Source organism: Myotis nattereri (genome assembly GCF_964212035.1).
Source record: "Myotis nattereri genome assembly, chromosome: 1".
In the NCBI taxonomy this organism is placed as follows: Eukaryota; Metazoa; Chordata; class Mammalia; order Chiroptera; family Vespertilionidae; genus Myotis; species Myotis nattereri.
In genome coordinates this window covers 230,820,217-230,845,598 of record NC_138075.1, presented here as the reverse complement: position 1 = coordinate 230,845,598, position 25,382 = coordinate 230,820,217, and the positions used below count along the sequence as shown (strand labels likewise).

The 25,382-nt window shown below is 62.1% G+C and overlaps 1 protein-coding gene across 2 annotated transcripts in view; it reads right to left on the bottom strand.

Annotated features, from left to right (window-relative positions):
* Nucleotides 1-25,359, bottom strand: part of GAK (cyclin G associated kinase) — a 45,086-nt gene extending 19,727 nt beyond the window's left edge. Inside the window, exons 1-13 of one of the 2 annotated variants that reach the window (XM_081093404.1) lie at nucleotides 25,125-25,359; nucleotides 23,046-23,107; nucleotides 22,326-22,385; nucleotides 21,465-21,579; nucleotides 19,148-19,290; nucleotides 14,780-14,905; nucleotides 13,819-13,908; nucleotides 10,558-10,693; nucleotides 10,181-10,293; nucleotides 8,852-8,942; nucleotides 6,953-7,076; nucleotides 836-885; nucleotides 236-384 (exon numbers count right to left, since the gene is read on the bottom strand). In XM_081093404.1, coding sequence (XP_080949530.1) covers nucleotides 236-384; nucleotides 836-885; nucleotides 6,953-7,076; nucleotides 8,852-8,942; nucleotides 10,181-10,293; nucleotides 10,558-10,693; nucleotides 13,819-13,908; nucleotides 14,780-14,905; nucleotides 19,148-19,290; nucleotides 21,465-21,579; nucleotides 22,326-22,385; nucleotides 23,046-23,107; nucleotides 25,125-25,269 — 1,404 coding nt within the window. In that variant the 5' untranslated portion in view covers nucleotides 25,270-25,359. The remainder of the gene's footprint in view (nucleotides 1-235; nucleotides 385-835; nucleotides 886-6,952; nucleotides 7,077-8,851; nucleotides 8,943-10,180; nucleotides 10,294-10,557; nucleotides 10,694-13,818; nucleotides 13,909-14,779; nucleotides 14,906-19,147; nucleotides 19,291-21,464; nucleotides 21,580-22,325; nucleotides 22,386-23,045; nucleotides 23,108-25,124) is intronic. The other variant, XM_081093405.1, reaches the window with a different exon arrangement.
* Nucleotides 25,360-25,382: the final 23 nt, after the last annotated feature.

Sequence of the window (25,382 nt, the reverse complement as noted above, 5' to 3'; positions counted from 1 at the left end):
TCAGGTTCCCCACGGGTGAGGAGCAGCAAGGTCCGAGGCTCGCTGGTCTCTGCACCACCCACCCGACTCTCTTCGGTGTCCGTGAGATGCCCCCAGGCTGTCACCACACCCCTGAAGACCAGCCCTGGCATCACAGCGAGACCCTGCAGAGCCCGCTGCACGCGCTGCGCTGCCTGTGGGGTCAGCAGGCCCGTGAGGCCCGCAGGGCGCAGGCAGGGGAGGCGGGGGCACTCACGCGGTTGTGGAACTTGGCGGGCCGGTACGTCCTGGAGGACAGGTTGTAGACCGCATAGTGTCCCGGGTGCTTGGAGTCCAGAAACAAGCGCACGTCCTCGATGTTGTTTTTGATGGCCGATTCCACACCCTCTGCCGGGAAGGACATCACTGGAAGGAAATAGCCAGTCAGCCCGGGCACCGCGGGGCTGCGCTCAGGCCCGTCCCGCCTCCCGGCTGGTGCCGTCAGACGCAGTGCTGAGGTGCAGCCCGCCTGCCGTCCACAGGAGCCCCTCGGGACCTCCCCACGGTGCACCGGGGCAGGAGGTCCTGCCGAGACCCCACGCACAGCAGGGTCTCCAAGCGTCCGATCTCGTCTTTGGTTTTGATTTGGCCTGGAGACCCGCGTTTCAACTGTGCGTGGCCTCGCTCCTCCCCCGCAGAGCCCAGAAAGTCCACCCGGGGAGCAGCCGCTGCACACGCACTGTCCCCTGCGGGCCCGGAGCTGCCCTGACACCAGACCCTTCACGCCCAGGCTGCAGCGGGCTGCGTGGGAGGCCTGCGCCCCCTGCTGTCGCCGACAGGAGGCCAGGGGAGCCCCGGGGCGAGAGCGGCAACGCACCTGCGATTCGGGAGGTGATGTAGGAAATGTCCAGGTCTCCCTTCGCGTAACTGGAACCCGAAAGAAAACTTGGTTAGGACGGGGACTTCCAGGGCAACGACGACAGCTGAGAGCGCGAGTCCGGAGCGGCCCGGGTGAGCCTGTGTGTGCTCACGTGGATGGATGTGGGCCATTGCGTGTGGGTGCAGGCATGTGTGTGAGAGGCGGGGAGAGGCAGGGACCCACACAGGCCGTGACTCAGGGCTTGCTCCCCCGGGAGGTGCGACGGGGAGCTGGCTGTGACAAGAGGCAGCAAACATGGACGACCGAGCCTCTGACCCACCAAGGAAAGCCACAGGGCACCCCAAAAGGCAAAGGCCCAGTCTGAAGGGACACAGCCAGCATCAGCATCAGACCTGGGGGGATGCTGGCATGACGGCCAGGAGCCTAAAGCAACGGTGACCACTGAGCTAATGGACAAAGCAGACAGCAAGGACAGAGACAGTGTGGGCGGAGGGGAAGCCCCAGGAAGAGCCGCCCGCCCCAGGAGGGGGTGCGAGACAGCGCTGCGGAGCACAAGGACGGCGCTGGGCTCCCGGCCGGGCACAGCTGAGGAAGTGTCTCCGAGCCACAGGACCCTCCACGTCAGAAAAGCCAGGGGAACAAAGACTGCAAACGCCAGACAGGGCACCCAGGCTGTGGGACAACCACAGAAGGCCTGACGCTCCCAGCAGGGGGACATGGAGAAGGAACAGAAATATTTGAGACAATAACGACGGAGAATTTCCCCAAATTCACGTCAGACACCAAACCACAAATCCAGGAAACTCGGAGCACCCCCACCAGGATAAACGCCAGGAAACGTGCCTGGGCACAGGGCACCACCTGCAGAAATCAGAGGTGGAGAGGTCCCGAGAGAAGCCGGTGGGCACACACCTCATCTACTGAACAGGACAAGCACACAGACCTCTTTCTCCTCAGAATCGGCCTGCGCAAGGAGAGTGGAGAAACGAGAGCTGGGAGGAAAGCACACCAGCACAGCTCTGTGCCTGGGAAACCACCCTCCAAACATTAACACTTTTTTCTCAAAAACTGAAGGAGCTTGTTGCCAGCAGTCCTATTTTGCAAGAAATGTTGTTAAGTTTTCTAGAGACAAAGGAAATCATATGGGCCAGGAGCTCAGAGCCACATGAAGAACAGAAGAGCATCAAGAAGGAGTAGGCGAAGGTAGAGCGAATATCTCTGTTTTTGTTAATCTTATCTAATAAGTGAGTCTGTTCAAAATATTAGTGGCAACAGAGTGTCTGTGTGCTCAGCACTCACTGTGTGCATGTATGTGCATGTGTGTGCATTCGTGTGCGCATATGTGTGTGGACCGTGTGCTTCCATGTCAGCGACGAATGCCATGACGACGGGGGAGGGGTCACTGGCATCGAGCCTCCGAACCCCACGGCCGCAGTGCTGCTGGGGGGACTGCGTTAGCGCTGAGTGCACGCCGCCCCCCACAGAGCAACCACTAGAAGGTAAACAAGTGTAACACATGCCAAGAAGGGCGAGCGTGGAACCAAATAAAATACTCAGTTCAAACCGCAAATGGCAGCAGAAGAGTGAAGACAAAGACCGGGACAAAGAACAGAGCGTGGAGGGGAAGCGGCAACAGATGGGGCAGATGCTGGCCCACCGCACCACCCACCTCCGAGCCGGCGGTCTCCACGCCCGGTGACAGGCAGAGACCCCGCACCACCCATCTCCGAGCCGGCAGTCTCCACGCCCAGTGACAGGCAGAGACCCCGCACCACCCACCTCCGAGCCGACGGTATCCACGCCCGGTGACAGGCAGAGACCCCGCACCACCCATCTCCGAGCCGGCGGTCTCCACGCCCAGTGACAGGCAGAGACCCCGCACCACCCATCTCCGAGCCGGCGGTCTCCACGCCCGGTGACAGGCAGAGACCCCCGCACCACCCATCTCCGAGCCGGCGGTCTCCACGCCCGGTGACAGGCAGAGACCCCGCACCACCCATCTCCGAGCCGGCGGTCTCCACGCCCGGTGAAAGGCAGAGGCCCCGCACCAACCATCTCCGAGCCGGCGGTCTCCACACCCGGTGACAGGCAGAGAACCTGCACCAACCATCTCCAAGCACCACGGTCTCCACGCCCAGTGACAGGCAGAGACCCCGCACCACCCATCTCCGAGCCGGCGGTCTCCACGCCCGGTGATAGGCAGAGACCCCGCACCAACCATCTCCAAGCACCACGGTCTCCACGCCCAGTGACAGGCAGAGACCCCACACCACCCATCTCCGAGCCGGCGGTCTCCACACCCGGTGACAGGCAAAGACCCCGCACCACCCATCTCCAAGCACCACGGTCTCCACACCCGGTGACAGGCAGAGAACCTGCACCAACCATCTCCAAGCACCACGGTCTCCACGCCCGGTGATAGGCAGAGACCCCGCAAAACCATCTCCAAGCACCACAGTCTCCACGCCCAGTGACAGGCAGAGACCCCGCACCAACCATCTCCAAGCACCACGGTCTCCACGCCCGGTGACAGGCAGAGACCCCGCACCAACCATCTCCAAGCACCACGGTCTCCACGCCCGGTGACAGGCAGAGACCCCGCACCAACCATCTCCAAGCACCACGGTCTCCACGCCCGGTGACAGGCAGAGACCCCGCACCAACCATCTCCAAGCACCACGGTCTCCACGCCCGGTGACAGGCAGAGACCCCGCACCACCCATCTCCAAGCACCACGGTCTCCACGCCCAGTGACAGGCAGAGACCCCGCACCACCCATCTCCAAGCACCACAGTCTCCACGCCCAGTGACAGGCAGAGACCCCGCACCAACCATCTCCAAGCACCACGGTCTCCACGCCCGGTGACAGGCAGAGACCCCGCACCAACCATCTCCAAGCACCACGGTCTCCACGCCCGGTGACAGGCAGAGACCCCGCACCAACCATCTCCAAGCACCATGGTCTCCATGCCCGGTGACAGGCAGAGACCCCGCACCAACCATCTGCGAGCACCACGGTCTCCATGCCCGGTGACAGGCAGAGACCCCGCACCACCCATCTCCAAGCACCACGGTCTCCACGCCCGGTGACAGGCAGAGACCCCGCACCACCCATCTCCAAGCACCACGGTCTCCACGCCCAGTGACAGGCAGAGACCCCGCACCAACCATCTCCAAGCACCACAGTCTCCACGCCCAGTGACAGGCAGAGACCCCCCACCACCCATCTCCAAGCACCACGGTCTCCACGCCCAGTGACAGGCAGAGACCCCGCACCAACCATCTCCAAGCACCACAGTCTCCACGCCCAGTGACAGGCAGAGACCCCGCACCAACCATCTCCAAGCACCACAGTCTCCACGCCCAGTGACAGGCAGAGACCCCGCACCAACCATCTCCAAGCACCACAGTCTCCACGCCCAGTGACAGGCAGAGACCCCGCACCAACCATCTCCAAGCACCACAGTCTCCACGCCCGGTGACAGGCAGAGACCCCGCACCAACCATCTCCAAGCACCACGGTCTCCACGCCCGGTGACAGGCAGAGACCCCGCACCAACCATCTCCAAGCACCACGGTCTCCATGCCCGGTGACAGGCAGAGACCCCGCACCAACCATCTCCAAGCACCACGGTCTCCACGCCCGGTGACAGGCAGAGACCCCGCACCACCCATCTGCGAGCACCACAGTCTCCACGCCCGGTGACAGGCAGAGACCCCGCACCACCCATCTGCGAGCACCAGCGTCATCAGCACAGCCACAGCGCGGACGCCTTCTCAAGGTTACTCAGCTGCCTGGGCAACTCCTCTGTACTCTATATCGTTTGAACATATTGTCTTTTTGTTATTTTAAGGAAATGTGGTAATTTGAGGAATAAAGAATTTTTAAGTTAGTGAAATTTATTAATCATTCCTTCATCACTTGTGTATTTTTTTAAAAATATATTTTATTGATGTTTTTACAGAGAAGAAGGAAGAGGGATAGAGCGTTAGAAACATCGATGAGAGAGAAACATCCATCAGCTGCCTCCTGCACACCCCCCACTGGGGATGTGCCCGCAACCAAGGTACATGCCCTTGACCGGAATCGAACCTGGGACCCTTGAGTCCACAGGCTGATGTTCTATCCACTGAGCCAAACAGGTCAGGGCAGCTTGTGTATTTTTTGTCTCATTTAGGAAACCTTCGAGTGTTATAAAAATAACCCTCTATAGTTTATTAATTTTTCCTTAAAAAACACATGCTTCTTAGAATTAATCGCTTAACTCGCCAGAATAATGTATTCGCTGCTGCTGGACAGGGATCCGACTTCCGCTCAGCAGGCGGGGCTGCACCTGCACTGACGAGGCCGGGGCTTCCTGGCAGACAGTGTTCCGTGGGTTCCCAGGCCTCAGAGCGCCATCTGTCAGTCTCAGCACTCAACTCACCACACTGACGCCCAAGAAAGCTCACACATGTAACAGGGATCATCCTCTATTATTCTCATTTTTTAAAATGCTCCTGGCAGTAACGGGTAACATGAATTTTAAGATCAAAATCTATGAAAACAGCCTGGCCAGTGTGGCTCAGCGGTTGAGTGTCAACCTATGAGCCAGGAGGTCACAGTTTGATTCCGGTCAGGGCACATGTCCGGTTGTGCGCTTGATCCCCAGTGTGGGGCTTGCAGGAGGCATCAGATCCATGATTCTCTCTCATCATTGATGTTTCTCTCTCTCCCTCTCCCTTCCTCTCTGAAATCAATAAAAATATATTCTTTTTTATTTAAATATATTTTACTGATTTTTTACAGAGAGGAAGGGAGAGGGGTAGAGAGTTAGAAACATTGATGAGAGAGAAACATCCATCAGCTGCCTCCTGCACACCCCCCACTGGGGATGTGCCCGCAACCCAGGTACATGCCCTTGACTGGAATCGAACCTGGGACCCTTGAGTCCGCAGGCCCATGCTCCATCCACTGAGCCAAACCGGCCAGGGCTAAAAATATATTCTTAAAAAATCTATGAAAACAGTTTTTATGACAATGAATTTGTAGTTTGATTGAAAAGTGACACCATCTTTAAAATCCTCCCAAATGTAAGTTTCTCCACTTACTCAGGTCTAATGTCACGGTTCTCACTGGACTCAGCCAGGCAGGGCAGGCTGAGCAGGGAGGTGGTTCCCTGGCTTCGGGGCACCTGGGAGGGAGGGAGGGCGCCCGCAGGCCTGGGGAGGCGTCCCTGCTGGAGCCCAGCGTCAGCACCACCGAGGCCATGTTCCTAGTCTGATCGCCAAGCGAGTCAACCACGGAGCTAGGGAAGCAGGCAGCCTGACGAGTTTGCTCTAGAATTCCTCCGCAGACACAGCTGAGCAGGAACACGACTCTCCTGGGAAGGACGGACGGACAGAGAGGCACGCACCACACGCAGCAGCAGCAGCCGCCGTGCTGAGGGCTGCGGGGATGTCAGGTGCAACGGGAGGGGGAAGCTCAGGGGCCGGGGGTGGCGGGGGGGGGGGGGGGGGGGCTGGGTCACGGATGGGGACAGTGCCCTGCTTGCCACCAGCAGACGAGAACCAATGAAAAGTCCCCAATAAGGTCCCCGTAGATTAAAGACCTGAATGTGCAAGGAAACCATTAAAAATGCATTTAGTTTAAACATTCTGAAACATGTATTTCAAAACACACCTAACCTTCCTACTCAGGAAAACAAACAAAAGACATACAGGGAAGTATGGGTAGATTTGTGCTTTACTTAAAACCAAAAAGAAAAAGACAAGTAACTGACAAGGAAAAACTGCTATTCTGCCTTTTCACAAAGTGAAATACGAAAATCTAAGCCCACGGCTGAGTCTGAGCGCTCTCACATCTACGCTGGCAAGGCGCGGTGCCCACTGCACACGCACTCCACAGCCCAGGCCGGAGGTGGTGCCCCTCAGCTCCAGGGCTCCTGTGTGGCCGGCGGCGGGCCAGCACTTCTCCGCTACTCCCAAGTCCCTCACGGCGGGGCCCACCCGATGGCCACGAGTGCAGGTGCTGCCAGGCTGGGAGGCGGGCAGCGCCAAAGGTCAGAACCCCCCCCCCCCCATGGAGAAGCCACGAACCACGCCCGGCCCTGCACCCACGCACCCTCGACTCACTTGGCGACGGACTGGATGACCTTGGAGGAGGTGTCCTTGAGGTTGGTGAGCAGGCGCCCGGGGCCGCCCCGCAGGATGTCCAGGAGCCCACCGTAGGACTGCTCGTACTCAGCCACCGCCAGGCCTGCAAGCAGAGACTAGCTCAGGCCGGGGGGATAGGGCCGGAGCACCAGCATCCCCAGAACCTGGGGGCCGCACTCCCCGTCACCCCACCGTCTGCACCCCACGTGGGCACAGGAACTAAACCAGCAGCTGGCATCTCAGCATGCCCTGCACCCAGAGCCCACCAACTGCTCTCACAAGGGCCGAGCCTGAACCCGGCCGGCGAGAGTCGAGCCTCTGGGTGCCCACGGCCTCCATCCCATCTCTAGATTGTGCACCCATTCACTCCTGCAACCTGGGCCCCGGGCCCCCTGCACACACATACGCTGAGGGCCCAGCAAAAGCGAGCCTCCACCCCTGGTGGGAGGACACAGTGGACACGGAGGGCAAGGAGTGGGGTCGTGCACGTGGCCCCGGCCGAGCACAGAGAGGCCGTGGGGCTGGACAGCAGGCGCAGCTATCTGCCTGCAGCGTAGGACCCGGGTGTGAACAGAGTGATGGCAAAGGGAGGCAGGTCCTGAAACCCTAGCACCCCGGAGGATGTGGTCCCCAAAGGCGGCTTGAGGGGGGGGGTAGGTCGGGATAAAAAGAGGAAGTCGTGCCCGCGTGCTGCATCTGTGCCCAAGGGTGTCTGTGGCCTCTGTGCAGCTTCTGAGACCAGCCAGCAGCACTGGCACAGGTGGCTGGGGTGCAGCTGGGACCAGGCCCTGCGCTCCCACTGTCAGGCAGCCACAGAAAGCAGCCCACACGTCCTACGTGTAGAGCGTTCTTGCTGGCCATTCAGCAGGAAATGACCAGCACTCGTGTGTGTGGAGCATGTGTGGGCACGATCGTGGTGTAAGCATGTACGAGCACATGCGTGCACGTGTGTGGTGTGGTCCTGGAGAAGACCCAGGGCAGTCCGGGCGGCCCCACATGCTGGACATCCAGAGAGGCAACCAGGACCCACACTGTGTGGACATGGAGCCCAGGACCCAGGGCCAGCCAGCTGCTGGGAGGCCCCTCCCCAGGAAACAAACCTGATTTCACCCCAAACAGCGAGAGTGGCCAAGGGGATGTGGCAGAGCACAGCCTGGCAGGGCCGTCCAGAGCCTTCCCGGGCCTGCTGCACCGAGCCCAGCTGCGGGCTCCTCGGGGACCAGCTCCGCGTGCCAGCACGGGGCGCCCAGACCACCCACAACCACAAGATGAGGGTGCAGCTCACTCATCAAATGCAACCGAGCCGGGAGAAAACCCACTGAGCCACCTTTGCCATGGCCACAACCCTCCCCCATGCCCAAGGAGCCTGCCTCTCCCCAGGGGACTGGGACCTGCGCCCCTGACCCCTGCGGGCCACCCCAAAGGCCCCGCACGCCAGGCACCAGGGTACTCAGAGCCCCTGCAGCACAGGACAGGGCGCTAGCACGCACACCGCCCCCCAAATTCTATCCTAAACATGGCCAAGAGGAGCCGTGGGCAAACTACGGCCCGCAGGCCGGACCCGGCCCGTTTGAAATGAATAAAACTAAAAAAAAAAAAAAAAGACCGTACCCTTTTATATAACGATGTTTACTTTGAATTTATATTAGTTCACACAAACACTCCATCCATGCCTTTGTTCCGGCCCTCCGGTCCAGTTTAAGAACCCATTGTGGCCCTCGAGTCAAAAAGTTTGCCCACCCCTGGCCTAGAGTGTCGCCTCCGTCCGTCCTGGGAGCTCTAGGCAGTTAGGGGACCCAAACAAGCAGCCTCTTGCGCGTAGCCAGGCCGACTGCCCAAGGCAGGGTGTGGGCCGGCGCTCCGCACGTGTGCACTCACCTCCGCCTTGGCCGCTGCTCACAGGCCCCCCGGGAGGAGGTGGCCCTCGGGACGGGGCAGCATTCCCGTAGCCTCCATTCTGCTCCAGGAGCTGTAAGGGTTCGAACAGCAAGGCCTCAGCTTGTACAGGGCCAGAGCCACAGTCCGCCGGCTCTGCGCAGGGAGAAACCCTCCTTCCTGGCTGCAGCCCCTCCACCTGGCCCTGGAGAACCCTACACCAAGGGCGGCTCACACAGCGCTGGGAGCAGATGCTCGGGTCCCGGGCAGCCTGCTGCTCCCACACGCCCACCGCGGCCAGTCCCTCGCCCAGTGGCTCGCAGCCTGCCTGCCAGAGGGCGGCTGCGTAGCAAGGGCCCTGCCTGCCACAAGTTGAGCCCACGGCCGGCGCCGGCCAGAGTCACAACCCCCAACCTTCAGAGAGGTGCTGGGGGCCCGGCTGGGGAGGGCTGCAGCTTCCCGCCAGTCCACTCGGCGCCGGACACGACCCTGCATGGCCGACGGCCGTGGTGCCCGCTCCTCTCCTGTGCGTTCCTTAGTCTCCGGTGCACTCTTGTGAACATCCTTGTTCTGGAGCTCAGCTTTCTCCACATGAAGCTCACGAGGTAAAACAAAGGTGCCGTTGCCTTTCTCTGGCTGAGCAGGTGGTGGGCATTCAGGACGCGCTGTTTCCCAGGCGACATGGCGGTGGGACAGCCAGGCTTTCTCCCGCCCTGTCTCTCCGGCAGGTTTCAGGCTGCCAGGCAGGCATGCCTTCCGCTGGGACCGCACACGCCAGGCCCCTCAGTCGGAGGCCCTGTTGCAGAGGGCACGCAGACACCGCTGCTCTTGCCTGCGTGAGGCCGGCCAGTCCTCCATCAGCTGCTCCTGGGCTCCAGGCCCAGCCCCCAGGCACAGTCCTCACTGCCTGGGCAGAAGCCCCCACAGGGGGTAGTGTCTGCACCAGGGTCCCGAGTTCTGAAAGCGCCAAGACCGAAAGGTGCTCTGGCACCACTGACCAGCAGTCTGTGTCTGTCCGTCGGCACCCCCACCGCGCCCCAGAGAACTCCTGGTGGCACACACATGGCAGCCCCAGAGCAGACACCTCGAGCCTTGTTCACCCCCCATGCCCCCACTGCCCACCCTCCCCGCGCTGGCCCCTGTCTGACAGGGTTGTCTTCCTTCCAGCTCCTGCCCACATTCAGAGCTGTCTGCCTGGGCTGACTCCCTCCTGCCAGGTGACCCCGCCCTGGGATTGCTGGGGCATGGGGACTCGGCCTGCACAATGGTCACCCCTTTAACACAGACGGGGCCTCTAAGACCCTGCTCCGAGCAGCACCTGGAAGGTCCTACCTCAGTGATGGGCGACTTGGGGTTCACACTCCGGGCAGCCGCGATCTCCTGCAGCTGGTTCACCAGCTCGGTGATGGACAGCCGCTCCTCCGGGTTGACCTTCAGTGTGGCGCCTGCAGCAGGAAGGGCGTGCTCAGGGCCCCACCGCCTGCCCTTGTGGAGGTGACGGACCCACAGAGGGCCTCGCTTACGGACTTTAAAAGCGAGGGCACAGCATGAAGAGCAACAACAGAACGGAGCAAAATGATCAAAAGCCACCGTTGGGAGCACGTAACTCAGACGGCTGACTGATGGAAAAGCCCACAGGGAGGCTGCCAAAGGGCCACGCGGGACGTTAAGGAGGCGTGTCCTCCGTGGTCCCCGCGCACGGCACTTACGGATGAGGCCATGGAACACGCAGTACCGAGTGTCGTCAGCAGGGATGGAGTACTTCCCGTTCACGATGCGAAGCTTTGCTCCGTCTTCAAAAGGGTGCTGCCCGAAGCACAGCAGGTACAAGATGCAGCCCAGCGCCTGCGGGGTGGGAGGGGAGGGTGAGGGGGGCGGAGGGGGCGAGGTGGCCCATCCTTGGGTCTACAGGGGAGTCAGGCTCAGGCTGGTCTGACTTATGCCAGTGAGCAGGAGGACAGCTCCCCACGCACACAGCTCTCCTCCTCCCCACCGCTCCCCCCACGCACGGAGTCCACAGGGGGCACAGAGCACAGGGGGGCACAGAGCACAGGGGCACAGAGCACACAGGGGGCACAGAGCACACAGGGGGCACAGAGCACACAGGGGGCACAGAGCACACAGGGGGGCACAGAGCACAGGGAGCACAGAGCACACAGGGGGCACAGAGCACAGGGGGGCACAGAGCACAGGGGGGCACAGAGCACACAGGGGGCACAGAGCACACAGGGGGCACAGAGCACACAGGGGGCACAGAGCACACAGGGGGGCACAGAGCACAGGGGCACAGAGCACACAGGGGGCACAGAGCACAGGGGGGCACAGAGCACAGGGGGGCACAGAGCACAGGGGGCACAGAGCACAGGGGGCACAGAGCACACAGGGGGCACAGAGCACACAGGGGGCACAGAGCACAGGGAGCACAGAGCACACAGGGGGCACAGAGCACACAGGGGGGCACAGAGCACAGGGGGGCACAGAGCACAGGGAGCACAGAGCACACAGGGGCACAGAGCACAGGGGGCACAGAGCACACAGGGGGCACGGAGCACACAGGGGCACAGAGCACAGGGGGCACAGAGCACACAGGGGGCACAGAGCACACAGGGGGCACAGAGCACACAGGGGGCACAGAGCACAGGGGGCACAGAGCACACAGGGGGCACAGAGCACAGGGAGCACAGAGCACACAGGGGCACAGAGCACAGGGGGCACAGAGCACACAGGGGGCACGGAGCACACAGGGGCACAGAGCACACAGGGGGCACAGAGCACACAGGGGCACAGAGCACACAGGGGGCACAGAGCACACAGGGGCACAGAGCACACAGGGGGCACAGAGCACACAGGGGGCACAGAGCACAGGGAGCACAGAGCACACAGGGGCACAGAGCACAGGGGGCACAGAGCACACAGGGGGCACAGAGCACAGGGGGCACAGAGCACACAGGGGGCACAGAGCACACAGGGGCACAGAGCACACAGGGGGCACAGAGCACACAGGGGGCACAGAGCACACAGGGGGCACAGAGCACACAGGGGGCACAGAGCACACAGGGGGCACAGAGCACACAGGGGCACGGAGCACACAGGGGCACAGAGCACACAGGGGGGCACAGAGCACACAGGGGGCACAGAGCACACAGGGGGCACAGAGCACACAGGGGGGCACGGAGCACACAGGGGCACAGAGCACACAGGGGGGCACAGAGCACACACGGGGCACAGAGCACACAGGGCACAGAGCACAGGGGGCACAGAGCACAGGGGGCACAGAGCACACAGGGGGCACAGAGCACACAGGGGGCACAGAGCACACAGGGGGCACAGAGCACAGGGGGGCACAGAGCACACAGGGGGCACAGAGCACAGGGGGCACAGAGCACACAGGGGGCACAGAGCACACAGGGGGCACAGAGCACAGGGGGCACAGAGCACACAGGGGGCACAGAGCGCACGGGGGGCACAGAGCACACAGGGGGCACAGAGCACACAGGGGGCACAGAGCACACAGGGGGCACAGAGCACACAGGGGGCACAGAGCACAGGGGGCACAGAGCACACAGGGGGCACAGAGCACACAGGGGGCACAGAGCACAGGGGGCACAGAGCACACAGGGGGCACAGAGCACAGGGGGCACAGAGCACACAGGGGGCACAGAGCACACAGGGGGCACAGAGCACACAGGGGGCACAGAGCACACAGGGGGCACAGAGCACACAGGGGCACAGAGCACAGGGGGCACAGAGCACACAGGGGGCACAGAGCACAGGGGGCACAGAGCACACAGGGGGCACAGAGCACAGGGGGCACAGAGCACACAGGGGGCACAGAGCACAGGGGGCACAGAGCACACGGGGCACAGAGCACACAGGGGGGCACAGAGCACAGGGGGGCACAGAGCACACAGGGGGCACAGAGCACACGGGGCACAGAGCACACAGGGGGCACAGAGCACACAGGGGTGCACAGAGCACACAGGGTGCACAGAGCACACAGGGGGCACAGAGCACACAGGGGGCACAGAGCACACAGGGGGGCACAGAGCACACGGGGCACAGAGCACACAGGGGGCACAGAGCACAGGGGGCACAGAGCACACAGGGGCACAGAGCACACAGGGGGCACAGAGCACAGGGGGCACAGAGCACACGGGGCACAGAGCACACAGGGGGCACAGAGCACACAGGGGGCACGGAGCCCACAGGGGGCACGGAGCACACAGGGGGGCACGGAGCACACAGGGGGCACAGAGCACACAGGGGGGCACAGAGCACACAGGGGGCACAGAGCACACAGGGGGCACAGAGCACACAGGGGCACAGAGCACACAGGGGGCACAGAGCACACAGGGGGCACAGAGCACACAGGGGGCACAGAGCACAGGGGGGCACAGAGCACACGGGGGCACAGAGCACACAGGGGCACAGAGCACACAGGGTGCACAGAGCACAGGGTGCACAGAGCACAGGGTGCACAGAGCACAGGGGGCACAGAGCACAGGGGGCACAGAGCACACAGGGGGCACAGAGCACACAGGGGCACAGAGCACACAGGGGCACAGAGCACACAGGGGGGCACAGAGCACACAGGGGGCACAGAGCACACAGGGGGCACAGAGCACACAGGGGCACAGAGCACAGGGGGGCACAGAGCACACAGGGGGCACAGAGCACACAGGGGGGCACAGAGCACAGGGGGCACAGAGCACACAGGGGCACAGAGCACACAGGGGGCACAGAGCACAGGGGGCACAGAGCACACAGGGGGCACAGAGCACACAGGGGGCACAGAGCACAGGGGGCACAGAGCACACAGGGGGCACAGAGCACACAGGGGGCACAGAGCACAGGGGGCACAGAGCACACAGGGGGCACAGAGCACAGGGGGCACAGAGCACACAGGGGGCACACAGCCCTCAGGCGGCACAGCACACAGGGGGCACAGAGCACAGGCACTGCAGCCTCACCCAGATGTCCTGCTTCTCGCCAATGGGGAAGTTCGAGTACAGGTCTACGATCTCGGGCGTCCTGTACATGGGTGTTGTGTTTCTGGTGACCTGAAGAACAGAGGCACTTTTCAAGGGAAGTTGTTTGGTGTCGGTGCCCACGGCCTCCCTGCAGGAAGCGCACGTCCACCCCAGGGCCCAGAAAGCCTCGCCTGGCTGCTCGCCTCCCTTCCCTCCCCAGCCCCTGCCGGCCCCTGCCTCGCAGCCCAGCTCTTGCTGGAGTGGCCACACCAGGCACACACGGTGGAATGTCAGCTGTGTGTCCAGGAGACACGTCTCAGCGGACAGGCACTCCCTTCTAGAGCGGACGGGCACACCCTTCCAGGTCCGGGAGGTGGGTCACCTGCAGCCCGAGGGGAAGGCTGTTCTCAAAGCCGCCTCCTACGCATCCTCGTGGACAGAGACCCTTTGTCCCCGGAGAGAGCTGAACTGAATTTACGGACGAGTCAGGCTTTTATGTGAGAAACCCAAGACCCAGGTAGACAGGGTGGGCCCTGTGGCAGAGACTGGAGACACTGCATGGGGGAGGCCAGCGTGCCCGTGCACGGCAGACACACACACACCAACCGCGGCCAGAGATGCCGCCCCCAGCGAGACAGTGAGGCTAACCGACGGTTCTCCTGGGAAGGTCTGCTTCAGGAGGAGGCCTGAGCGGGACCAGTGCCCAGGAGACACCCAGGGCCAACACACGCCAAGTCCAGGCGCATAAAGGATGCTGAGCCGGGAGGGAGGTGGGCAGAGGGCACTGAGGCCGGACGTGGCCGCAGAGCCTCCACACAGGAAGTCACCAAGCTGCAGGCCCATGACCCACGTGTGTACACGTGCTCCCTGCACTAGACGGCGTGCCATGCAGCCGTGTGAGGCACTGACCCCCAGCCCAACGCGACGCTCCTACAGCACGCGCAGTGCTGAGCGCCCTCACCTCCTCCTCCACCAGGGCCCGCCGCTGGGCACTCCAGCTGTAGTCAGGGGCGTGCGAGACGGTCGTGGCGCTGCCAAAGTCGCACAGCTTAATGGTCCCCTGGTGACTCAGCAACAAGTTTTCAACCTGAAAAATTCCAGGAGACAGCCCTTACAGATCTGGGGTGCAGACAGCCAGCTGGCCCTGAGGGGGAAACGCAGCGTGCCCACTTCTTTTTGGTCAAAGTCAGTGTGTGCACCTTAAGAAGCAGGTAACGCGGATACACCCAGCCGTAAGTCAGAAGATAAATGACATTAATACCATGGAATAAACAACGAAAGCCTTTAGAAAAGACTGAATTAACACACAGTCTAAAAACCATCCTATATAATAAAAGCCCAGCGCCCGACCGGCAGAACGACCAGAACGACCGGTCAACCAGTTGCTATAACATGCAATGACCACCAGTGGGCAGACGCTCAAGCAGGAGCTGCTCCCTGGTGGTCAGTGCGCTGCCACAGTGGGAGCGCCGCTCAGCTAACCGGGATGAGCGGCTGTTCCCGCTGCAAACCCTGAGCAGACGGGCAGGAACCCAGGCTGCGATCATCGCCTCCTCGCCCCAGGCTCCTCCTCCGAGCGCTCACAGGCTGGGCGAAGCCACCACAGCCAGGCTCACAGAACGCTGGAGGCTGGGAGGGGGGTGTGTGGCCACCGTGGGACTGAGGCCTACTCTACTGCCTTCAGTGCTATTGTCCCTGGGCCTGGCCCCGACTGGGTCTCCTGGAAAGGCAAGTGCTCCGGCTCCACGGAAGATGCCGGACCAGGGAGCAGCCACTCAGAGGGCGGGTCCACAGCTGCTCGGCTAACCAGGATGAGTGGCGTTCCCACAGTGGGTTGATCCCTGCAGGCCATCCCCCCATCAGTGCATGAATCCCATGCACCAGGCCTCTAGTCCTATATGATATCCTATATAATAAAAGCCTAACATGCAAATTGTCCCCTTGACTGGGAGTTTGACTGCTCGCTATGACATGCACTGACCACAAGGGGGCGGCGCAGACCATGGCGGGCGTCAGTGATGCAGCGCTGGCAGTGGGCGACAGTGAAGGCACTGCTGGCCCCAATGAAAGCAGGACCACAGTGGGATGGTGGAGCAGGTGAGCAGGCAGCGCCAGGCCAAGGTGGGTGCAAGCAGGGCCCGATGACTCAGTCAGAGGGGGGCGCATGGGGACCCAGGGGCCCAGGTGCCGCCCAGGGCCCAGAGGTCAGCTGGGACCTGCCCTTTCACGCCAGACACTCATGTTTCGATCGCTGGCCAGGTCGAGGGACCGCACCCATGCACGATTTCGTGCACCAGGCCACTAGGCAAATAGATCAAGAAGCTGTCAGGGAGTCCAGCCAGAAACTATCACTTGAGATGCACTTTTAAAATCCAACATAAACAGGACTAACAGCAGAGATAGACCTGTCCCAGCCCCTCGAGGGCATGTCCTGGCCAAGGCCCACCGCTAAGGACGGCTTTTACAATCTGAGTGCTGGGAAAAGTAAACAATTCTTCACCACCCAGGGCCGCAGGGGCCGCGGGACCCGCAGAGCAGGCATGTTTACAGTCGGCCCTTCCCAGAGAAGCCTGTCGACCTACTAGGGGACGGCCAAAGCAATCCCATGGGTGGAACTGACAAACGGATTAAAACGTGTGTAAGGAGACACAGCCGAGAAGAGCCACGCGATCCAGAGGCAGAGGGGAGCCTGGCTGTAGCTCTGAGCGGAGGGCGCCGACCAGGGCGCCGACCGGGACCTGTCCTGGGACAGCGGGACAGGCAAGGGAAGAGAGGCCCTGCCTCTAAACGCAAGGGCAGCCACAGGCCTCAGGTCAACGCTCAGGAAGGAGCACGCTGAGCCGGGCAGCTGACCAGCCACTGCGAGCAGCACCTGAGCAGACACCACCCGCTGAGAACAAGCACACCAAACCCCACACGTTCCCACAAACGGCTTCTGCGGATGAGACAGAAACACAGCTCAGCAAGAACACAGGCAAATACTGCTCCAGGGACGTTCCCAGAGAGGAAATCCAACGCCAATAAACCTAAAAATGGTCAACTCTGTCCACAGAAGGAAATGCCACGGGAGCCACACGGTCTGCTGCCAACACCAAGAGCCCCAAGCGCCAGGCTCAGAGGCCACATGTCCGGGAAGCAGCGACCCCACAGCGCACACTCTGCCAACTGTGGGCCCGAGACGGACGAGCCCCAAAACCACAGCGCTGAGCAAAACGCCACTTGGAGGACGCACTCCGGAGCCACGCGCAGCAGACAGGGTCACCACACGGGGCCCGGACTCCGTGGACAGGCCGCGGGGACCCCTGGCACACACGGGGCACTGGGGTGAGGGAGTAAATCAGGCATGCCCGCAGACACGGCTGATTTCATTCCTCCTTTTCACACACACAAGCACACGGCTAACACGTAAGCAGAACAGTCCTGAAGGCACGGGAAACCCGGGCCGAGAAAGGCCTCCAACCCCTAGCACAGCCGTGGGCAAACGACGGCCCGCGGGCCGGATCGGGCCGTTTGAAATGAATAAAACTAAAAAAAAAAGACCGTACCCTTTTATGTAATGATGTTTACTTTGAATTTATATTAGTTCACACAAACACTCCATCCATGCTTTTCTCCCGGCCTCCGGTCCAGTTTAAGAACCCATTGTGGCCCTCGAGTCAGAAAGTTTGCCCACCCCTGGTAGACGCACCACCACCGCCCGGCGTCCTCCCGACCTCACGGGTGGTGCCTGCCAACAGCTTGACACGACCTCTCGGTTCGGGGGGAGAGAAGGCCAGGCTCCTCAGAGGTTCAAATCGAGACGAAGACAAAGACCCACAGACGGGGTGTCAGTGCCGACCCCCAGGGGGGTTCAGAGAGCACATCGGGGCAGCACCAGGGAACAGGCTGCAGACAGGGTGTGAAGGACATGAGCAGCGATTTCCCACCTTCCCACCTTAACTACTGAGATTCTGCAGCGCCCCAAAAGTGCATTTTGCTGGCCTGACCAAAAATGGGTAATTTTGATTCATTCACGCTGGACACCTACTGTGCTGCTGGTGCCGTCTTCTCTGTGGGAAGCTAAGGGAAACGAGGTTGGCGCCCCGACTGGACAGCCAATCCTCGCAGCGCCCGGGAGCACCTCTGCACTAGGGAGTGTCTGGGTGCTGCTGCTGCGGCAGGGATGGTGCAGCTGCTAAGAAAACTCCCCTGTTCTCCCACAGTGCACAGTGTCCAGGCGTGAAGTGGAGTGATGTCTGGGTTCCGGCGATAAAATCCTTCAGGAAAACCCACCTTCACCAGGAAGCAGGATGAGGGGCGGCTGCCACCCAAGATGTGGCCAGAGGCGGGCACAGCGCTGGGTGCTGGACAATTTCCACCAAGTCTTGGGTTTTTCAAAGACACAAGAGGGGGAATAAAAACCAGGCCAGGCCGGCCGGCGTGGCTCAGTGGCTGAGCATCGCCCTAGGAACCAGGAGGTCATGGTTCGGTTCAATTCCCCGTCAGGGCACGTGTCCGGGTTGCAGGCTCCATCCCCAGTAGGGGCCCTGCAGGAGGCAGCCGATTCATGATTCTCTCGCATTGATGTTTCTCTCTCTCCTTCCCTCCCTTCCTGAAGTCAATAAAAATATGATTTTAAAAAACACACCAGATCATAAACCAGAAAATACCTGCAGCACATATAACTCAAAAAAAGACCGTTGTATGAACATACACAGAGCTCCAGTCAATCAACATGACAGACCAAAAGCAGGAAAGGGACAGAAAACAAAAGCTACTGAAGAGGAAGACACGAACGGCCCGAGCAGCAAAAAGCACTTAACTTCACTAATAACCAGGAAAAGCAAAATCACTGCACTCACCCACCCACCCCCGTGGAATGCAGCCGGCAGCTCCGCACACCTCAGCCCGCGGCACAGCAGGCTGGAGCCCACACCTGCAGTGAGGACTCACTCAGCACCTTCCGGCAGCTGTGGTCCCTGCATGAAGGCCGGCGCAGACACCACCCACGCCGCGGGCCACTCTGGGCCCCGAGGGCACGTCCAGAGGAGGAGGCACGCTCCTCGTCTCGCCAGGGGGAGGACAAGGGCCGCAGCCCAGAGCTGGGGGCCCAGGCGCCCAGGCCCCACTTGCAGCTGAGGGACACAGGGTCCTGCAGGAAGCCTGGCCGCGGGACCCTGGGCGTGAGGCCCTCCCTGCGTCACCGCGGCGCTTCGGGGAAACCCGCTCGCTGTGAAGCGGCTCCCAGTGGCCTCTGCGACTCACGCCAGAGCCTGGCCGGCCTCACTGGCAGAAACCGGACCTCCTAGCCGGGGGGGGGGGGGGGGGGGGGGTGAGTGGGAGGCAGCACCTTGAGGTCCCGGTGGATGATGGGCGGCTTCTGCCGGTGCATGTGCTGCACGGCCCTGCACGTCTGGTAGAAAATCTTCAGGACGGTGTCGCACGACAGCGGCCCTTTGGTCTCGCTTTTCTTCAGAAACTCCACCAGCTGCCCTGGAAGAGACCGGAGACACTCATCCCCACAAGCCGGGGGCAGGGCCGCAGGACAGGGCAGGGGCGGCACCCCCTGGAGCTGGCTTTACCAGCCGGCGTGGGACACCTGTGGCCCTGGCGCGGGCAGCACAGAATCCCACACGGAGCCAGGGGGACGGCAGGGCCCAGAGAAGCCACAACATGCCATCTCCTCGTCTTGCTCCACTTCCCTAAATGGCGGCCATCTGCCCGGGGCGCGGCCTCTCCAGCGCGCCCCGCACTAAGTGCAGCCTGCACACGGGGCCGGGGCGGTGACAGCACAGGGAGCCCCAGCCTCCCGTCGCCGGGACACGTGTTCACACCTCAGTGCCCATGCTGCCCTGGTCCCCAGCCCGTCCCTGACGCAGGCCCGAGGCCACCTCAGTGACGGAGGCACAGCCAGTGTGGCTAGCACGGCTCCAGATCCATGGTGGCCCTCAGCCACGCTGCCCTGCCTCCTGGGGTCAGACACCGTGTGTGCCCCCCCCACCCCCCCAGGAAGCCGGCTCTGCCAGCCTGCCACACGGGCACCCACTCCAGCTCGTTTCCCCCAACGCTGGGCGAGTCGCAGAACCCGCGCCTGCACACAAGTGCCCCAGACACCACGCTCACCTGGCGAGAGAACCACCTGCCGCGAGGGGTAAGGGCGTGAGGCCCCAGCCGGACAAGGCCCAGCGCAGAGCCACGCAGAAGCCGCCTGAGCTCCCACATGAGGAGCAGGACAGACACCACGGCACTCACAGCCGGAGACAGGGGCCCCGACGGAGACCAGCGTGGCCTCATCCACGCCGCCCAAGGTGTCAGAGCAGGCCACCGAATGGCACCCCCAACCCAACAAGGCCCCTGTGAATGCCAGCCACAGGGAGGCCAGGTCCCGGGAGAGACACGCAGACTCCGTAGATGAGGCAAGGAGCGCGTCCGCAGACACTGGCTAAGGGCCTGAGTTCGGATCTGCTGACCTGGGCCTTAGAGAGCAGGCGAGCCTGTGGGCGCAACACGGCGCCGAGCACAGCACACTTTTCAGAAGGAAGAGTGTGTCTACAGAGCCCCGCTTCGCCATACACCTCACGGCACTTCTCCCACGAGCACACGTCCTCTTCACTAAAACCAGCAGTGACCGTGAGCACCTGCCACCTGGAAGACCTGAGTGTGGGCAGCACCTCCCAGCCAGCCCGGCGAGACAACGGGAAGCAGGGCCCAGACACGGAGAGCACAGCCCTCGCTCTCCCATCCAGCTCCCAACTCCACTCCCCGGGGTGGGTCCGGCTTCCCTGAGCCTAAAAAGCCGTCTGCACCTGTGTCAGCCTGCTGCTCCTCTCCCCATCCCCTAACCCAGCCGTAGGCAAACTACGGCCCATGGGCCGGATCCGGCCCGTTTGAAATGAATAAAACTATTGAAAAAAAAGACCGTACCCTCTTATGTAATGATGTTTACTTTGAATTTATATTAGTTCACACAAACACTCCATCCATGCTTTTGTTCCGGCCTCCGGTCCAGTTTAAGAACCCATTGTGGCCCTCGAGTCAAAAAGTTTTCCCACCCCTGCCCTAACCCCACCACCACCTGCTCCAGGGCTGCGCTGGCTGCTAAGGGCTCAGCACCATCTCCTCCTCCTCCTCCTGCAGGTGCCTGCGCCCACTGCCCCCTCTCCTCCGGAACAGCCCCGCTCGTGGTGGCTGGGACCCCGGGGAGTGCCATCTGTGGGCGCAGCATGTGTCCCTCCCAGGGAGACGCCTGCCTCGGTGTCCCCTGCTGCTGCTCCCTGGCCTTGTGGCGGCAGGGCCCTGGCATCCTCCCACACACGCTGCCCACGGACAATGAGGCAGCACCGTGCCCCAGGACCGATGACCCCCCGGCTGCCAACCTCTGGCCCACTGGGTCTCGCATGTCCTGTGCCCACTCCTTTCCCCCTAAGTTATACCGATACCAGCTGAGCCCATACGCTGCAGGAGGGCGGACCCCCAGCCCTCCATGGGCAGCGTGGGCAGACTGAGCCCTACTGCCTCCTCCTCGGTCATGTACATGACTCCCCCTGGAACTCTGCAGAAGGCACTGAGCCCCTCCCACTCCAGTCGGTGATTAAGAGCCTTTCCTGTCCTCCTGGGAAGGGCCTCCCTCCACCGGGACCTTCGTACGCCCGCGGGGGGCTCATTACCTCTGCAGAGCTCTGTGAGCAGCAGGAACTCGGCCTGCCCCGTGTCCGACTCCTCTTTCCCTATTGACGCTGCAGAGCAAAACTGGACAATGTTGGGGTGGCCAGAAAGCTTTTTCTGCGGGTGTCTTGTTAAAGGAGAATGCGTAAGTCTGCACACGGAAACACACATGCACGGTGAGCAGAAGCGTACAGCTGTGAGCCGAGGACTTACTCGTGTTATTACTTACTTTGTGTGATTTCCCACACACCTGTGAACCTACTTTTGCCCTTCCCTGTATAAAACATGACGCTGAAGGACATGATCTTAGACCTAAGCGCATCAGAGCGGAAAGGTGAGGGCGAGCAGAGGGGCTGGGCGGGGGGAGGGGAGCGAAGTGTGGATGGAACCACACACACCTGACCACAGCCAGGCAGGCCAGCGGGAGAGGGCGCGGCATGAGGCTGTCCACCCGAAACTCAGGGAGGCGAGCACCCCCGGGTTCGGCGGCCAGCGTGCTCCCATGGACAGAGCTCCAGGAGAGAAAGAACAGATTCTGGCAGCAAAGGGGAAGCGCCAGCGGGTGGAGGCCAAGAAGAAATGCCAGCCGTCAACCATTTGTTGGTTGATGATCTGCCCAGGGTGAAGGGATGGCCGGGTGCGATGGCCGCAGGTTGAAGGGCTGCCCACCCCAGGCACAGAGACCTCTGGGGCAGACCCATATCTCCACTCCCAGGACCATGGAATCCCTTACAGCTGCCCTGGGAGTGAAGAACAAGGAAATAGCTCCTTTTCGCTAGAAACAGTCCACAGCTAAGCCAGGAAAAGCGAAGCCCAGTTACTGCGTCAACGCGAACGCGGCAGCGGCGCCCAGGAAAGGATACCAAGAAGCACACCTCCTGGATGATGGCTCGGCTCCGCTCCTCCTCGTTGGACAGCAGCCTCTGCATCGGGAGGGAACGCACACAAGGTTAGTCCGCGCAGCAGAACAGATCAATGCGCCAACACCTGACCTACCTAGAAACTGGCAGCGTAGAGGCCCCTGGAAATGGCCCCCTGCAGCCCAAGGACACAAGAGAACTACACAGAGGAGCCTCTTCTGCAAAGAGGCTGCAGTAAAATAGGATGAGAAAGGAGACGCGGCAGAAACGAGAGTCCTCGCCCTCGTCTCCAAGTCACGTGGGCCCCTTACAGCTTAGCCGCACGCCCAGGACAGCCACGCCACTCCACTCCGCAGCCCAGGCTGGACACCAGCCACCGGATGAAGCCAGACAGCCCTGCCCACAGTCCCACCGTGAGCCTGCTCCGGGACATGCGAGCGTGGCCTGCACGCGTGGTCCACCCGAGTGGCTGTGCCGCTCACGCCCTCTGCGGAGTCTCACTGTGTGCTCTTGGCACTCGAGCTACTCTCGCCCCCGGGCCCCCAGCTGGACACCGCAGCCATAATGTCCACTGAAGGTGCTGATGGCTCCTCGCCATCAGAGGAAACTAACAGGACGAGAGAGAACGCACAAAGAAACACTAATCGGGAACCCCCTCAACATGTCACTTTAGATTTCCTTAAAAGTGACCGAAACCCACGCAGAGCGTGCCGCCCACCTTACCTTCAGCGCATACTCTCGGCCACTTCCCAGATCCTGGGCCTCATACACGAATGCAAACCCTCCTGAAATCAGGAAAACCAACACATCAGTCCACGCTGGGATTTATTCAACATTTAGATGTCTTGACTGAGTCAACACAAACTGCACTTGTGGACAGCAGTACGTTTCCTGCAAAAATAATGGCTCCAATTTACAGGCAAAATTCAATAACAAAAGTTTTAAAAAGATACTTGCTCCAATTCGAACAGGTGGTGTGAGCAAGCTCAGGAAAACAGGTCCAACATCCCTGCCCACGAGGGACCTCTCCCAGGACCCATCGGAGGCTCTCCCACACTGTGGGTTGGCCCAGCAGTTCCCTCCCCCACTTTTGCAATTTAAATGGAAACATAGTTCACATTCTGAAAAGACTAGAAAGCTATCTAGCTCCGCGACTGCCCAAAACCCATTTCGTGCTACAGTTGCAAATTCCAAAAAGCAATGAAAACCATATTTTCTTCCTAGGTCATTTGGTGGCAGACTATGACCTACTGTAAATGTACCGGTATCTGGGGCAACCCCTGGCATGAACCACGTCGAGCCATTTAAAGCTCATCCCACAGCGACGACGCTCCCCCCCCCCCCCCCGGCTTAGTTACCGACAGGTAGAAGCGCCTGATTACAGAGTGCCCCCAGCGCCAGGGGCACACGGGACATGCCATCGTTCTAACACCCGAGGAGCTCGGACCTGCTCTCTGGCCCAGGGTTTGGGGCTTGGGGCCTTCCCCGTATTCATACAAATCAGTCTGAGTGTCCACAGCCCGGATTCCGAGGGAGCTGTTTTACGGGGAAGACTTCACACTGATTGCACCTGGTTCATGTCCAAGCGGCTTCCCGGGCTTTAGAGCTGTGAGCCGACAGCTCCTGGCCGACAGGTCACTTTTACCCCCTGGCTCGCCTACAGGGCACAGGGAAGGGGCTGGCACATTTCCTCGTTCTTCTTCCTGGGCGCTGAGCGGAGGCACAGCTGCCTTCTCTCCCTGACCCACTTCCCACCTGCGATCACCCTCCCAGCCCCTGGCCCTGGCCCTGGCCTGCTCCTGGCCGGACAGGCCCACTCCCGCCCCTCTCCCCACTGCGCCCCGAGGCTCCCCCTGCTGTCCTCCCATCATTGCGGCGCCGTCTTATTTGAAGGCAGACGCAGCCTCCTGTCCGCCAGGAGTTTCTTCAGGAAACAAGGTGACTGCCTGGCATTTCCAGGACAAATGAGCGGCCGGGGAGGCGTCCGCACAGGGCTGGCCGCGGCTCTCCCGATAGATCACACCCACATCTGTTTCGGAAACAAACTGGAGGACAGCAGGTGGTGCTGCTGCGGCCTTAAGAACAAGGGCATCGGACCCAGAGAGGCCGTGTGGCCGCCTCAGCTGGCCGCGGGGACGGCCCTCCTCCTCCTGCGAGTCCACGTGCAACGCGGGGGGTCAGCGGGGTTGCTGCCCGCCAGGCCCGGGGCGGAAGCAGCAGGACCAGCAGGACGAGGAAGGCGGCCGCCCCGCGGGCACCCGGCACAGAGGTGAGGGGCCTCCCCAGCACCGGGGCGACTTCCGTGTGAGGAAGGGGGAGGCCATCGGGAGGCGAGGACCAGCTCGCAGGACCCGAGTCCACACGACAGGCCCCCGGACTGGGCCAGGGGCACGGACGGGCCGGCGGTCAGAGCAGGAAGCCGGCACAGGGCGCCCACGGCCCGGCCCAGCGCCCGGGGAGGACAGGGCTGCCCGCCCACGGCAGCCCCGACGTGAACGGAAGGGTCTGCCTGGCGCCCGCCGCCGCGCCCTCTCCTCCAGCCTTCGGCCTCCGCGGACCCCACGCTCAGCCCAACTCCCCGCCGGCCCGGCCTCCACCCCAGGCCACAGCCCCCCGCCCCCCGCAGGTCGGCCGCACCTGCTGCGGGGGCCGCCCAGCCCCAGCCCGGCCCCCGCCCACCAGGAAGTGCCCGAGCCGAGACCGGCCTCCCCGCCCGAACAGGCCGGGACCCTCCCTCCGGCCACGCGCCGTCCGCCACGCGCTGACCCTCGGCGCCCGCCCGCCCGCCGGTCCGCGCCTCACCCTCGGCCAGGACCCGCCGCACCCGCAGCCGCAGCTCGCCCAGCTCCACCGTCTGCCCCACGAAGTCGGTCTGATCGCGACCGGCAGCGCCGCCCAGGGCGCCGGGGCCCGCCAGGAAGTCGAGCGCGGACTGCAGCAGCGACATGGCGGCCCGCGGCGGGCGCGGGGGCTCGGGTCCAGGGCGTCCGGGCAGCTGAGCAACCGCCGGCCGGAGCCGCACCAGCTTCCGCCCCGACGCCGTGACGCAGGCCCGGAAGG